At 41.3% G+C, this 17243-nt stretch overlaps 1 protein-coding gene across 2 annotated transcripts in view; it reads left to right on the top strand.

Annotated features, from left to right (window-relative positions):
- The first annotated feature begins 5707 nt into the window (after nt 1-5707).
- ncoa4 (nuclear receptor coactivator 4) overlaps nt 5708-17243 on the top strand; it is a 44772-nt gene continuing 33236 nt past the window's right edge. The window contains exon 1 of one of the 2 annotated variants that reach the window (XM_084321548.1): nt 5708-5849. In XM_084321548.1, coding sequence (XP_084177674.1) covers nt 5812-5849 — 38 coding nt within the window. In that variant the 5' untranslated portion in view covers nt 5708-5811. Of the gene's footprint in view, nt 5850-7174; nt 7270-17243 lie in introns of those variants that run through there. The other variant, XM_084321549.1, reaches the window with a different exon arrangement.

The raw sequence follows: 17243 nt of genomic DNA, 5'->3' as shown, positions 1-17243 counted from the left end.
CACCTAGTGGCAAGAGGAAACATCAGGGATATCCTGACACAACTTGTATTTATTCTTACCCTGCCTACTCTTTTACACTGCCTATCAAATTCATGTGTCGGTTATTGCACTTTTTACTTCTTACTGATGACTATTTTTAAACTGAATCATTTTAAACTATTCTTATTATTTGCTATGCTCGCTCATGCCTGTATTTTTTATGTCCGTTGGTTATTGCACTTTTTAATTACTGAATAGAGAGCCTATTAGGATGCTAGATCCTAATGTGTAGAACCAGGTTAACTGTGTCCTGGCTGTAGTAGAACCAGGTTAACTGTGTCCTGGCTGTAGAACCAGGTTAACTGTGTCCTGGCTGTTAGTAGCATTGTAGAACCAGGTTAACTGTGTCCTGGCTGTTAGTAGAACCGGGTTAACTGTGTCCTGGCTGTAGTAGAACCAGGTTAACTGTGTCCTGGCTGTAGTAGAACCAGGTTAACTGTGTCCTGGCTGTTAGTAGAACCAGGTTAACTGTGTCCTGGCTGTAGCATTGTAGAACCAGGTTAACTGTGTCCTGGCTGTAGTAGAAACACTATGACTGTAATCTTATGCTTATGGCATATCAATCAGCATGGATTGTCTGTAAACTTTAATACATGGCAGTTTGGTTTGTTAGAACAGACTGTAATCTTCACTTGCTTATGGCAGATCAATCAGCATGGATTGTCTGTAAACTTTCACTTGCTTATGGCAGATCAATCAGCATGGATTGTCTGTAAACTTTATGCATTGTTGTCACTTGCCATATCTTACTATGCTCGCTCATGCCTGTATTTTTTATGTCCGTTCTATTTTATAATTTTTATTTTATTTTATTTTATTTTTATTTTACTATTCTTAAACTGAATCATTTTAAACTATTTTTACTATTTGTGTTACTGAAAACTTAAGCGGAGAGCCTATTGGGATGCTAGATCCTAATGTGAAACACTGTGATTCTACCTGTCTATCTTTTTATGCTCGCAAGATGCCTGTATTTTTTTACTGTTGTGAAGCACTTTGAACTGCAACCTCTGTATGAAAAGTGCTATACAAATAAAGTTATTATTATTATTATTATTATTATTAGGATAGGACTTTGTTAGGTATTTGTGGGCCCACATTTTGATTTCTTTTGAGGGTGATAACGTGTTTGTGTTTAATAATATTTTCCCATCTAATTAACCCTTTCCCTGTGGGGAGGTTACAGACCTGTTGCCTCATAAGTAAAGCCTAGAGAGGTATTATTCTGGCCGTATAATTAAAGCCTGTCAGAGGTATTATACAGGGTGTTGACCCAAACGTGGGTGATGAGTAAAACACATTAAAGTATATTACTCCAGACACTAACACGGAGGTGTGTGTAGAATATACGTAGACATAAGGTATTGAGTTACACATGGAGTTATCGTAGGACTACAGTCCATTAGAGCACTCCCATTAATTTGTGTAACTGAACAGTACAAAATAGCATTAAATAATTAGATGGGAGTTCTGTGTGCGTGTCCATTCATGAGCCGTTTAACAACTATTTTGGTGTGGGTAACGTTAATACCATTAACCCCTTCCTATTCCACCTTTCCCTTTTTATTGTAAGGTTTCTAGTGTCACTGAGGGAGGGTACTGCTTGCGGGGGGAACCAAGTTATTTATTTACAATTCAGTCACTAGGTGTGGGAGGGTTGTAGGAGTAATTGGGGGAAGTGGGAGCGTGTTGGGGAGTACTGCTGACCGCCCTGCTGCAGGGGAGGAAGACCAGAGTACAAGACCAGGTTGGTAAATCCCGGGCCCCATCCACTCGCACTGCCAGCCTCCAGTTGAAGCTCCAGACTCAAAGACGGAGGTGCAGTTAGACAGAGCTCTACTGTGTCTCGCTACCCAGTGATTGTGCCCACCCGTTCCCACGAAGCAGGGATAATCCACCCTGCTACATTTACATCAGGGTCCCCCATTTTCAATTAATCGTAACATATATGACATACAGATAGACAGTACTGCTACATTAGGACCATGCTGATTGGTCCTTGTGCAAGACTAGAAAGCGGGGATCTTTGAAGTTAAACCAAACGTTTTACAGTTTTGAGTAAATACAGCTACTGCTGAAGTTAACAGGGAACATTCTGGTCTTGTGAGCAGTTGTGAGCAATAATTTTTATGTGTATTTTTCTATGGCAGTGGTTCCTAAACCTGTCTTCGAGGCCCCCCATGTATTTGTTTTGTTAAATTCCACCAACAGCACACTTGACTCAACTTAATCAGGTAAAATAGTTGAAAACCATTTAAAATTCTGCACTACGCTTACTGAGAAATGTCCAAGTTTCAAGTTTCTTTAATAGTTGTCATACAGAAGTACAGAATACTTTTATACAAAATGCTTCTTACTGTTACGCTCCAGAGACTGTGCTAGACAAGATAAGTATGAAATAACATAGTATAGCATGTAAATTAGAAGTAAAAATGAGGTCACAGTGTTCAGTATCAGTATAGACATATGTACAATGTTCGATGCAGAATAGACGTAACTGAGTTACCATATAATATACAATATACTATGCAGTGTACTAATATACAATATTATATAGTGCAAAGCAGAAATGGGATGAGGTACAATTTAGGTACAATTTACAGTAAGGTGTACGAGTTGTAGTGCAAATCCTTTATCAATAAATATAAAGTGTGTTTAGGTGATCTAAAGTGTGGAGAGTGGGTGCTGCAGTGTGTTGTTTGTTTAAAGTGAGTGTGTGCGTGTGTGTGTAGCGTGATGAATTCTGCGTTGTGTCTGGTGTGAGGTGGACGTAGACACTCAGACAATGGTACCCATTTGGTGGTTGTTTATTTGGCAATCCTGTTAATCAAAACAGCACGTACACAACACATGGCGGCGTTAGCGACCGTCATCAAAGTGCACTCCACCTCTTGCTCTCGTCCTCAACAAACACAAAGAGAGCGAGCACTTCCGTCAGCGTGTGTCTCGTCAACAAACCGGCGAAACCATTTTATACATTAGTTGAACGTATTTACAATACAACAGATATTCAATGGAAAGATATCCTATCTTCTCTAAACCCATTATAAAAGACCCAAAAGGGATTTCGTTTGGAGAATTGGTAACTCAATGTGAGGAAATTAATATGAAGTAATAATCAAGACACCCCTCCATAACACTAAAGTGGGCTCGGTCCACCTTGTTCCACTTTGTTCCTTCAAAGTAAGAGTGTTTCCGTTTTGACCTACTTATTTAAGATAAAGTATAACAGTTTCTGTCCATGATTCTAGCATAACAACTCCACTCTGCTACATGTGCTGTGTGCATTTGATGGTTGTTGTGTAGTGTTTATTGTTCGTTGAGCAGCCTGATGGCCTGGGGATAGAAGCTTCTTCTGAGTCTTTCTGTGCTCGCCTTGAGACTCCGGTATCGCTTGCCTGACCGCAGCAGTTCAAAGAGGCAGTTGTTCGGGTGGCTGGAGTCCTTGATGATTCTCTTAGCCTTACCCCTGCACCACTTGTTGTAAATGTTCTGGAGGGTGGGGAGCCCCCCTCCAATTGTGCGTTCGGCTGAACGTGTCACTCTTTGTAGTCTGCTTCGGTCTTGTGCAGTGCTATTCCCAAACCAGGAGGTGATGTTGCCAGTCAGGATGCTCTCTATTGTACATGAGTAGAAGTTCTTAAGGATCTTCTGACTGACTTGGAACTTCCTTAGGCGCCTGAGGAAGTAGAGGCGTTGTCGTGCCTTCTTCACAACACTGTCAATGTGTGTGGTCCATGTCAAGTCCTCGGATATGTGGGCTCCGAGGTACTTAAAGCTGTTCACTCTCTCAACCGGTGCCCCGTCGATGCTGAGGGGGCTGTAGTCCACTGTAAGCTTGTTAACATTTTGTAGCAATGCTAGTGGTGGAAGCGAATGGGGTCAGCTAGCCAGTGTCTGGTTTGGTAAACTGGCAAGCTGAACCCATTTGTTTCTATTAGCATTGCTACAAAATGCTAACAAGCTTTCAGTTGATATTTTCATTAACCACTAACCAGTGTCGATTAAAGAATTATTTTCAACTATTTGACAAGAACCTTAGGATGTGCAATGTCGAACCGACGTATAAAAAATAAAGAAGAAAATAACTAAACCCTTCATTTTTTCCAAGGATGTAGCTTGGCCAACTTTACAACTGGATGCTGTGATGTGAATGCCATCCATGTTAGTTTACCTTGACATGTTTTTTTCAAATTAGATGGAGAAGTGCATTAAATCATGTTATTACATGTCGTTTTCACATTCGCCGAAATGCTTGCTTGTGATTGGTCAATAGCGCTCGTCAGAGGTCCGTTATTACTCGATAACGGACCTCTGCCGAACAATAATGACCGCTGTGCGCAGCTGTAGCAATCAAGCCCACTGTCATCAGTGCAATCAGACCACAGACCTGCCGGCTGCCGCCCCGGCGATGACAGCGGGGGCGACAGAACAGAACTGCGTCTGCATTTGATCTCGTCTTGTCGATGGTGTACAATGAATTAGGTATATTGTTAGTAAGTTAGCCATGTAATAAGAGGGATAATGTATAGCCTATACTCAGTCATTGTTGCAAAATAATTGACCTTCACTGACGTTTAAAACACCTCGGCGCGGCGCCTCGGTATTTTAAACTCTGTGTCGGTCAATTATTTTGCGACAATGACCTCGTAGCTATACATTATCCCTTACTTAATGCAAAAAAAGGTGTCCTGTTCTTTAATTTCAGCATTGTCTATCGCAGAACACATTCCATTGTGGGCCGAGTGTATGCTTGGTTTCATTCCAGCCTTGCCTAAACACCAACTGATGATTTCACTAATTGGCTCACCTCTTCAACTAACTCACCTGGTGCAATGTGTAGTTAAAATTAAAACTTGGCCCACGATGGAATGAGTTTGAGACCACTGGTCTATCCCTTCCAATAAAAAAAAGTTTTTACTTTTACTTTGTAGTCAGTAAGTACATTTAAAAGTAGAAACTTTTTTACTTTTACTCAAGTGTGTTTTTAGCCAGATACTCTGACTTTTACTTGAGTACGATTTTGAGACGGTACCCATACTTTCACTATATCATTTCTGGGTACCTTTTACACCCCTGCTAATGCTCTAATGTGTCTAGTGCTCTTACTGCTGAGCTGACCTCTTCTCTCGTACCGTTGACCTTGAGTTAACCTGACAAACAAATAAAAGGAACTTGAAACTTGATTAGGGTTGTTCTGAACGAATAACACAGAACCACTTCTATCACGTCTCAGTAACGTGTTGGAGACGGGGGTCTTTTACAAGGATCCATGTGTCTAATGACACAACGATTAGTGATGTCTAATCAAAACAAATTCACAAGACACAAATTTGTTTATATCTCTTGGAGGGGGACCCTGATGGAAACAAGACAAACGTCTTTCTCAGGTCTGCATCCCCTTAACAATTGTATGTATTGAGCCGTACTGTATTGTACCCATTCTGCAATCTGTTAAATAAAGTTTTCATTCATTCATTCATTCATTCATTCATTCATTCATTCATGTGTTAGATTCCCTCTTCCGCCGGTAGGTGCCGCCAACTTCCCTTGCAATGTTTTGCTCTAGTTATTGTTGACCAAGATGACCTGGCAGAAGCTACTTCTCGCGACATCTTCCCACCCATCCGAGAGCCCCCCCCCCTCGTTTTCTCATTCCGAGCGTGGACATTTGAGGTGCTGGAGGAATCTACCGGCACCACCATTAGGTATTTCTAATGTAAACGCCGTTTTCTGGTTTATTCATCGCCCCCCGCTGAATTTGGAGGATTGATGACATCAAAACAGAGAGTTCAAAACAAGGGCCCACCGTAAGTAGCTACTGACATAATAACGAGAGAACTCGTCAGACCGCAAGCTTCAGACAAAGATGGTCGTTGCTACTAGAGAAAAGGCTAAAAGCCAGATTAAAAGCGAGTGCGACAGCGGATTTAACGTCAGTTAGCAAGCTACAGAAACATTGCTAGCTATCAACATGGCGACGGTTGTTAGGAATGTGTGTGTTTGAATAATTGGTGATGTTAATGGTGGTTGTTATTGTTACGCAGCTGGCGTAACGTTAGCTTTTTGTTTGATCGGGTCGCAGCCGCGGTTGCTCACCCCCTTGAATTGGGATATTGACAACCATACTGGGTAATTTACATTGGAGGTGGTTGGGGGGGGGAGAAACACTGTATAAACAAGCAAAACTGTACATTGGGGGGGGGGGGGGGACACTGTACAAACAAGCAAAATTGTACATTGGAATATTGACAACCATACTAGGTAAATTACTGTACATTGGAGGGGGTTGGGTTAGGACATTTACAGGGGCCAGTTTCGAATTGCAGTCTCCCGTAGGTGTCCCTTCAAGAGTGGTTTTGAAAGTGGGTAGTGATCCACATTCCTTTACGGCTGTGGGTAGGGCGTTCCACATTGATGTGGCATAATTGCGAAACGTGTTTAGTCCCTTGTTTGAGCCGAATCTGGGTTTAACATGATTTGTGGAGCTCCCTCTGGTGTTGTGATCGTGGTATTCACTGACCTTTGGGAAGTATTTTGACATGTACATGGGTACCTTGGTCGTGTAGTGTATCTTGTAGACCAGGCCCATTGCAAGTTGCTGTACTCTGTCGTCTACTCTAAGCCATCCTAGGTTGTCAAAGTGGGCAGGGGTGAGGTGGGTTCTAGGAGTAAGGTCAAGCAGTAGTCTGACAGTTTGTTTTGAGATGTTTGTAATTTTGTTTTTAGCGCCTTTGAGGTGCTTTGGTACCATGAGGTGCAAGCATAGTTCATAGTACCCTTGAATGAGTGCTCCTGCCAGAGTCTTCAGGGTATTCTTGTTTACCAGAGAGGAGATCCGGTACCTGCCTGCTCTAAAGATAAACTCTAAGCATAACTGACTTCGAAAGGGGGCCTAAACATAACCAGTTCGAAACAAGGCGGACATTAATAACATTTTCAATCAATCAATCCAATAACACACGCTCACTTAATTAAAACAGCGCCGGTTCGTGGCTGCTGCCTCAGGCTTAATGCCCAGTGAGAGGATTCTCCGGCGCTGCAGCTGGACCCTACTCCTCTGCGTACGTGACGAATGCGAGTGCGTGAGTGGCGGCCGGTGACGTCACAGCAGCGACCGTCTCCCCGGTGTCGCAGAACAGCGGCGCATTAATCCGCGCGCTCTTGTTTACCGCGGAAGAACGGGAGCTGGAAGATTAATATCAGTGTGATTGGAGACAACAATATGAGGTATGACGATGACCTTGCCGTCGTTAATGGCTTCCTACACAGACGGTGACATTATTCGCCATTTGTGTCTACTGCCCGCTTTCTTGTAAATTGTAAAAAAAAAATATATATATATTGACTGCACCAATTTCGTCGTTATCTCATATTGTTTTTTGCGTTTGTGTTGTTGTCTTGTTATGGTGCTTCTTTCAGTCGTCAAATACCGTTGAGAGTTCCTGTTTGCTTTACGTTAGTTTAGAAAAGACACATTTGCAAGTCTTAGTCCTAATGTTATTTTTTAGCCAAGGGCACACGATTACATTTTATGAAAATATGAACTTGTATCGAACTCTTGCACTGAAGAACCATACAACTCCTGTTTTCCTTGGACAGTACTGCATTTGCAGTTGTAAAGTCAATCCAAATCACTTGGGAGTGTGAATGTGATATGTCACAACACACACAAGAAAGGTATTCAGCCTCTGTCTTTAACTATGTATTGACACAATACTCTTTAAGTTACCATCTTTAGATAATACAGTCTGAAAACATTGTTCCCCTGAAAACTTAAAACTGCGTTTTATGGTTCTTTGTCTGGGGGACTTTTATTTTATATTTGTAATATGATATTATATTAATTCATTGTATATTATTATTATTATTATTATTATTATTATTATTATTATTATTATTATTATTATTATTACTAACTATCTATGGGTTGGTTTCACCAGAAGTCGAATCATGACTCAAATTGTGGTCTGGAGCTAGAGCCACCGTTTTGCAAAACATAGAATGTTAATATTTTATGGATATGAATCTGATATTCCTTTACTGATCCCCTTGGGGAAATTCAGACATAGTATAGTAGTACACCTGAACAATAAACTGAACTGGTCGGACAACATGGAGGCCATCTACAGGAAGGGACAGAGCAGACTAGGGGTGTAATGTAACGGTACACAAAAACCACGGTACGGTACATACCTCGGTTTTCAAGTCTCAGTTCGGTACGGGTTTTCGGTACAGTAGGGGAAAGTTTGGCTTTCCATGTTCCACCCAGGGGTGATGTAGTGTGCACTGCTAATTGTACTTGTAGGGCTGTCAACGAATATTCTATATTGAAATAAAAAATCGACTTGTAAAAAAAAAAAATATATATATATTAGATTGTGAAAAAAACAGCCCCCGGTGGGTGGTCGTTAGTGGTTAACATACCGTTGTATTCGTTTGGTACACTACACAGCCATTCGGTATGGTACGGTACACACTGAAACTTGTTTGTTACGGATACGTGTACCTTTACACCCCTAGAGCAGACTGTTCTACCTGAGGAGACTCTGGTCCTTCAATGTTTGCAATAGACTGCTGCAGTCAATGTTTGCAATAGACTGCTGCAGTCATTCTACCAGTCTGTAGTGGCCAGCCAGCGTCCTCTTCTATGCTGTGGCATGCTGGGGGGGGCTACATCAACTCGAGGGACACAATCACAAACAAACTGAACAAGCTGGTGAGGAAGGCTAGCTCCGTGGTGGTAGTCGAGCTGGTCAGACTAGAGGTGGTGGCAGAGAGGGGGATGAGAAGGAAGCTGGCTGCTATCCTGGAGAATCCCTCCCACCCCTCTACGATGAGCTAGTCAAGATGAGAAGCACGACAAACCATAACATGTACTGATATAGAACACAACAAACCATAACATCTACTGATAGAACACAACAAACCATAACATCTACTGATATAGAACACAACAAACCATAACATCTACTGATAGAACACAACAAACCATAACATCTACTGATGGAACACAACAAACCATAACATCTACTGATAGAACACAACAAACCATAACATCTACTGATAGAACACAACAAACCATAACATCTACTACTGATATAGAACAGGGGTTCCCAAACTTTTCAGGCCGCGACCCCCGAAATAACTGTCAGAGAGCCGTGACCCCCACTATTATAGGAGGCAAAAAAAATTATTAAAAAAAAGAAAACCATAATATATATATTTTTTATATATAAATGAAAATGTATGGTTGAAACATGCAAACGTTCAAACGCACACACACTAATAAGCATTTGAGGCTTTTAACCAGGGCCGGACTGAGGAAATCATTCAGGCCAGGAAATATAGTGTGAAATATAGCCCCAGTCAGGCCACTTTTTAAGCAGGGGATCTGGGGGTCCCCACCAGGACATTTTTGATACAAAGACTTTTCCTGCATTCTGGTGTAGGCAAACTAGGCATTTTTTTTATTTGTACCCTTTAAATGCCAGTGTTTGTGATGGCATCACAAATTATTGTTAAAAAACAGGCTAGCATATGTATGATTAGCAAGAACACTTTGATGGATTTTTTGTTTTTTGTAAGGGTCCCGCCTCCACCAATCACATGCGGCTCCCTTTGTGTGTGTGTGTGTGTGTGAGCAAGAGAGAGACAGTTCTCCAACTTGTGTGGGTTGCAGTGATCTCCTGGTTGTTCCCCAGTAGGTTATCTAACTATTGGCCTGGCCTGCTTCTAAGTTCAGTGGCTGGCCTGACTGCATTTAAAAAAATATATTTTTTTAAGTTTTTTTTTATCATCTGGCGACCCCCCCCCCCCACGGCGGCTCGCGAGTCGCGACCCCCACTTTGGGAACCCCTGATATAGAACACAACAAACCACAACATCTACTACTGATATAGAACACAACAAACCATGAACCAACACTGACCCTAATCACCACTCTCACTGGTCACCACTACATTAGTCACACACACACACACACACACACACACACACACACACACACACACACACACTAAGGCTGAGCCCGAACGTTCGAACGTTCGTTCGTTCCGCTGGCATTCGGACTTTAATTAATGCATTCGGACGTTCGGGGGAAAAAAATAAAAAAAGGAGGCGCGGGTGAGGCGATGTGAAGAGGCGCGTCCCCGCGGCGGCGCGCGGGGTGGAGTCGAGGCGAAGATGCGCGTCCCCGCGCCCCGCGGCGCTCGGCTCATTATTCAATCATGGCAGCTGCAAGTGGGAAGACTTCACCTGTGTGGAAAAACACTTTAAATTAACAGACGACAAAGTAAAGGCTGTGTGTCAAATCTGCGACAAGCAGTTGGCATTCCACGGTGGCACATCCAACCTGGCTGCTCATTTACATCATGCAGGTCCCCCATTTTCATTTATCTGCATTGGTGCAATAAATCCCGCTTTTGGAAATAACTTGTCTCATTTGATCCTTAAATCAAAAGGTAGAAGACCTATCGAATATTCAATCGTAATTTATTTCAGTTGTTTTTTTCCAGGGGTAATGAAATTAATCTATAGTATACAGGTGCCAAGTGTCTATAGTCTAAATGTTTTATTACGATACTAGACAGTAAAGTTAAAATGCACAATAACGTGTAATATATAAATCATTGTTTATGCTTCATGTTCATCCCCCCCTCTGTTCTGAGTGACTTCTGAGGCGATAGAAACATCGCCAAGTGCGCAACGCTCGAACGCAGCCAATTGAAAAATGCACGAAAAGCAATCAAATGTTGAAATGTATAAAAAAAAACTATATATATAAATGGGATTATGATATCACAATACTATCCAAATATATGCACTGGATAAAATGTATATTACGTTCACACTAATATAACTGTTTAGAATAGAATAGTCTATTGGGTGAGTGCGGCTGGCTTTCGTGTGACATCACGTCCGGGAGCGGGAGTCAACCAGGAAAATCTATAATAATCACAGATACATTCAGTCAATACTGGATCTAACTAAATGGATTTATGGATTGGATACACATTTATGGACATTTCAAGCCCACCAGACCAGAAAGCTTCGGTTATTCCAATTCATACAGCGATGTTCTACCGGGACAAAAAGTGAGTGCGTGATAACATGTTTGACTGCTGTCTTTTCCCTTTGTTTAATTACATGTTTACATGAACAGCCACCACTGTAAACAATTTTTTTTCACCAATAGATTATGCAATGCCGCCCTCCGTAGGATCTATAATAATACAATAAAAAAAAAAAATTATATATAAAAAAAAAAAAATGTAATAAAAAAAAAATTATTAAAAAATTTACAAAAAACGAACGTTCGAACGTTCGTTCGTAGACCCTGGCGAACGTTCGAACCCTAAAAACAGGGTTCGGGCTCAGCCTTAACACACACACACCACAGAGTGGCAGTGGGCTATTAAGCAGACTTCTTTTTTGTATCCACTTTTTCTCCCATTTTCTATTTTTCTCCCATCCCAATTTCGTATCATCCAATTCAACCCTCCCCTGTCACGAACGCTGTTTCTTGCCTCCCACAAGCCGGCTGCAATGTGGACTAAAGGCCTCTGCATGCTACAGAAACTTCAGAGCAACTGCAACACAACATCGACAAAGCAACGGTGTTTTAGACACTCTGCCTTTATGCTTCTGCAACATCGACGCGCAAAGTTAGTTTAACTAAAGTTAGTTTAGGTTCGTGTTAACGTTAGATAATGTACCAAATAAACGTATTTCCGGTGATTTTAGACGTGGCTCTTTTATTTTGAAAACCCCCGACCGGAAGTGTTATAGTGTCTGTTGCTAGCAGCTTAACTTTCTGTGCTTTTCGAGCTAACGTTACCGTAACATCATTAGTTTCCAATGGAGAGGACATCGGCTCACATGCAGCTCAAACTACCTATTGGAATAAATTAATTGATTGATGTTTAACTTGTCCCTGTGTGTGTCCAGTCATTTCGACTAGCAAACGTTGTATTTAACGTTACCTCAGGACGGATACCATTGTATTTACTTGGTTAGCTATGTAGCTAATGTGGATAGCATTTTGAATAGACCCAATGCTAGCTGGCTGGCTACAGCTTTATTTACTAAATTATGGAGGCTTTTTAATCGTCAAGGTAAGAGAGGATTTGTCATGATCAACAAGGCGTATGCTATGGAACAATATGAGCTTGGGTTTTCAGAAAAAGGCGAGCTATGTGACGCTAATTATTTAGCGTCAACGCTGGAAACAACAATGGAGGATGATATTCTCTGCGGGACTAATATTATTCTATGACAGCCCCGCCCCAATTCGCTAACCAACCAATCACTGCTACGCAATATCAACGCAACGGTTGTTTAGGTTAGATTTGAGGGACATGTACGCAACGTCCAAGCAACACAGTCTACAAGACCCTCTAAAACAACCGCGCTGAAATCGCGCCGATGTTGTGTTGCAGTTGCTCTGAAGTTTCTGTAGCATGCAGAGGCCTTAAGTCATACATAGCACGAGTCCCCTCCGATACTTGAGGTAACAGCAGTCGCATCTTTTCACCTGCACAGCGCAATCTCTGTGGCGAGGAGTAACGCGTGGGAGGCTCACGCTGCCCCCGACACTTCCTGATTCTACTGCGCAGGCGCACCAACCGACCTGTAGGAGTCGCTGTCCACAACGCCCGATCCCCACCCATCAGTTTCCCACCCCCTAATACGGCCAATGTGTATTAGTACGGATGACCAGCTAAACTGAAAGCAATGTGGAGCGCTGGGCTCGAACAGGCGAACCCAGCGTCTCCAGTATTCGTGGCGAGCGCCTTGCCCACTACGCCACGTAGCCGCCGGCTATTAAGCAGACTTAAGGATTTAATAATATTTCTAATATAGCTGAAGCTGATGTATTGAACTGTTATCATCATCAACTATCCAGTTTTGCTACTGAACAATAATGTATAATGGTTGGTTCAACAAAATTGGAGATAGATGGCCCCCAGATATAGAACAATTTCTGCTTTGCCTCATCTTGTATCTTATCTTTTCAAGATGTAGATCATCAGATCTCTCATCCACTGTATCCGTTATCTGTTGTATAACCACTAACTCAACTGTAGGTCTAAAGTCTACTTCAGCAATCGGCACCTGTACAGTATATTGCTCAAGCTCATTCCCTGGTAAAACGTCAGCATTTTAAAAGTGAGTGAGGTTTCATGGTCTCATTTCTTCCCTTATCATTTAGAGTTTAACTGCAAACTCACGTTTGTCTTGTAAAAGATGGAGTGTGGTGATGATGATGAGCTCAGGTGTTTTCGTAACTATACTGTGTCACTTAAATCTATAACTTGGGATTTATTTTACCATCAAACCTTTGGTTATTCTATAGCCAATATTTGTCTTTTAAAGTTTGACAGGAAAATAATCATTTTGGAACTTTCTCAGACCATAACTCAAAATACAGATCTGTTTTACTCTGTTCAAATATTTTATCTGTCACTTATTATCAGTATTTGTATCGAAGGTCCAGGAAATTACTTTTGAGTGTAAAAAAAAAAAAAAAAATAGAAAATAAATTCTATGTTTAGTGGGGGAGGAGGTTATTATTTTGTTTACATTTGCAGCGGTCAGACCCAGCAGTTCAACACTTGTTATCTTTCATGTCCAGCTTGTGGTCTGATGTGTTGAGGGCCTCCTTGCACAATCAACCTTGGTCCAGTACTTTGCAACAGTGTGGCAGCTCTGTCAGATTAAGTTTGCCATAGAGCAGTGAATGATGAAGCTTAACCATAATGAATGACATGTTAGTCATATTTATACCACCACCGTACAACAGGCCACGTCCACAACAACAGTTAAAGTCGCCTTCAATTGAGGGCTAATGTGCTATTAGACCGTCTGAATCGATGACTGCCCAAATAATGATCATAGTACAAAACCCTTGGCACTCGTTATTATGTCTGCTTGTAGCACAATGGTTCCTATTGCAGCTTCATGTCTGTTTCCACGGGTCTACCATGGAGGTGAGGGAGTTATGTGTTAAAGCACATGGGGAGGCAGTTATGTGTTGAAGCACATGCAGGTCAGGGAGTTAAAGCACATGGTGAGGCAGTTATGTGTTGAATGAAGCACATGCAGGTCAGGGAGTTATGTGTTAAAGCACATGGTGAGGCAGTTATCAGGGTTCGTACGGGTGCTGGAAATCCTTGAAAATGCTTGTATTTCAATGTGCTGTTTTCAAGGTTTTAAATGTGCTTGAATTGTGTATAAAGTGCTGGAAAGTTATTGAAATTGTAATTGCATTTTATACTTTAATAATAAATCGCTATCTGACTGAATAGTTTGGTTTTTAGACAAAGAAATAAAATAAGTCGGAGCGACTCGCAAGCCTATTTTGCGTTCGCCTTTCATGCAAAATGAAATGTGGCTCGGCCCCACCCTGTAGTGTTTTTACCTGTGCCATGAGAACAGCGCGCGTGTGTGTGTGGCCAAAATGCCGGGAGGCTGCCGTTTTAATGAGCTCTGACTCGGAGATATCAAATATAATTCAGAGGAGAACATCCTCGAGTAGCCGTGTGCAAAATATGCAGAAAGGACTTGAAGATTTTTACCATGGGGATTGGGGGAGTCTGCACGTTCGAGCCACGTTGAAAGGTGAGCCACTGAGCCATGGGTGTTATTAACGTGTCTCGGCCTGGCTCGCCAGGTAACTAAGTTCGAGACTACAAGTGCTCCACAGTCCACACCTGTCTCCGTAAATGTTTGTTATAAAAATACCACTTCAATAATCGAAATAGTCAAGTAACAGGCAAAATACACTAATGGAATTACAAACTCGTGTTTACCGGACTCTGTTTTTCACTGCAGTGTTGTAGCATGTAACGTTAGGCAAATCAACGTTAGCTAATTTCCTTTCATGTATTTCAAAACACGAAAACTTGTTGTGTATTGAAATGGTATTTTATTTTTATAACGGAACATTTACGGAGACTGGTGTGGAACTGGTGTGGAGCAGTTGTAGTCTGGAACGCAGTAACGTACTGTCTACCTGTATGTCGTGTATGTCATAAATGTTATGATGAATTGAAAATGGCGGACCCTGATGTAAACAAGACGAAAGTATTTCTCTGGTCTGCATCCCCTTAACAATTGTGTGTATTGAGCCATAGTGTATTGTACCCATTCTGCAATCTGTTAATAACGTTTTCAATCAAACGTGACGAGCCAGGCCAATTTTAGCATGTTTATTTATGGAATATGCAATCTAACAGCTAACGTGACCTTTACAGTTAATTACATGGATAATAATGTTAAGGTAGTTGGTTCATTCCAGGCCATCATTAGGCTCAGTCTAAAATTCATAGGCAGTAGCCTATAAATGAAAATGAAATATACATTTATAATATCATAATGATCCATTTAGATTAGATGTCAACATTAAACAATAAATACTCTTAAAGTTAAGTGCAACCAGTGAGATTAAATTAATAAAACACTTTGTTTTATTTATAACATGCTGCTCCTTTTTATTTAGGGAAGAAGCATCAAATTCTGATGAAAGCACGTCTAAATCCAGGTCCTGCATTAGTGGATTATTTCCAGCAGACAAGCAATGCATCAAGCAGCACAGCTACATCCACATCAACAACCAGCAGTGTAGTGAGAGCCAGAGCAGCCATTGGAGGAGCTTGCAGTGGAGTTGCCCCTCTACCATCCCCAGGCTCATCCAAGAACCAGTCAACCAGCAACACCACAGGCACCATTAAATCATTTGTTACCTCTAATAACAACCTCTAACACTTCAAGCTGAAATATGCTGGGCAACAAAAGCTGTAACCAGCCACTATTCCTACCATTCATGTAATGAGAGGGCCATGTTTCAAACAATGTTTCCTGACAGTGAGATAGCAAAGCAATTTACTTGTGGGGAGAATAAAGTGGCATACCTCACCACATTTGGGATAGCTCCTCATTTCTCTTCCCTGAAAACTTTATTAACAGATTGCAGAATGGGTACAATACAGTACGGCTCAATACACACAATTATTAAGGGGATGCAGACCAGAGCAATACTTTCGTCTTGTTTACATCAGGGTCCCCCATGTTCAATTCATCATGACATTTATGACATACACGACATACTGCATAACACATCGGCTCAGCTATATATCAGTTATATATGATGCCAAGTCTACATAATTTTGGTTGTTTAGCACAATAACATCTGATTTAATGTGATGGAAGAAGTGAAATAATCATTTTGAGTAAATATTTAATTTACCACAGCCGCATAAGATGCTGGAAAATCTTGAAAATGCACCTTGAAAATGCTTGAAAAGTGCTTGCATTTTGCCTTGGAAAAGGTGTACAAACCCTGAGTTATGTGTTGAAGCACATCGCTGCTGTCGGGACAACCTCATTACTCCATTTTAAATTTTTTATTTTTTTTTATAGAAATCAACTCCGTAGATCATCCTCCATATGTGTGTGGGTTTTACAAAGTTTAAACAATGGGAAAGCATTAAACCGATCATCTGTCTAAACCTCCTAACTCTATTCACCCTCAAATCTGTGTTTGTTTTTTTCATCTGCTGAAAAGTTGGGTTTTTGGAGTTATGAGGTTTTGTCCCGACAGCAGCGACATGCAGGTCAGGGAGTTATGTGTTAAAGCACATGGTCAGGGAATTATACGTGTTGAAGCACATGCAGGTCAGGGAGTTATACGTGTTGAAGCACATGCAGCTCAGGGAGTTATACGTGTTGAAGCACATGGTGAGGGAGTTATACATGTTGAAGCACATGGTGAAGGAGTTATACGTGTTGAAGCACATGGTGAGGGAGTTATACATGTTGAAGCACATGGTGAGGGAGTTATACGTGTTGAAGCACATGGTGAGGGAGTTATACGTGTTGAAGCACATGGTGAGGGAGTTATACGTGTTGAAGCACATGGTGAGGGAGTTATACGTGTTAAAGCACATGAAGGTTTGATTGATTGATTGAAAACTTTAACAGATTGCAGAATGGGTACAGTACGGCTCAATACACAATTGTTAAGGGGATGCAGACCAGAGACACTTTCGTCTTGTTTACATTAGGGTCCCCCATTTTAAATTCATGACATACACAACATACAGATATACAGATATAATAATCTAATCTAATCATGACATTTATGACATACATGACATACAAATATACAGTACTGTTACATTTGTGACATACAAGATATGCAA

Source organism: Notolepis coatsorum, assembly GCF_963971535.1.
Source record: "Notolepis coatsorum genome assembly, chromosome: 9".
Lineage (NCBI taxonomy): Eukaryota > Metazoa > Chordata > Actinopteri > Aulopiformes > Paralepididae > Notolepis > Notolepis coatsorum.
This window is presented reverse-complemented; position numbering and strand designations above follow the sequence as displayed.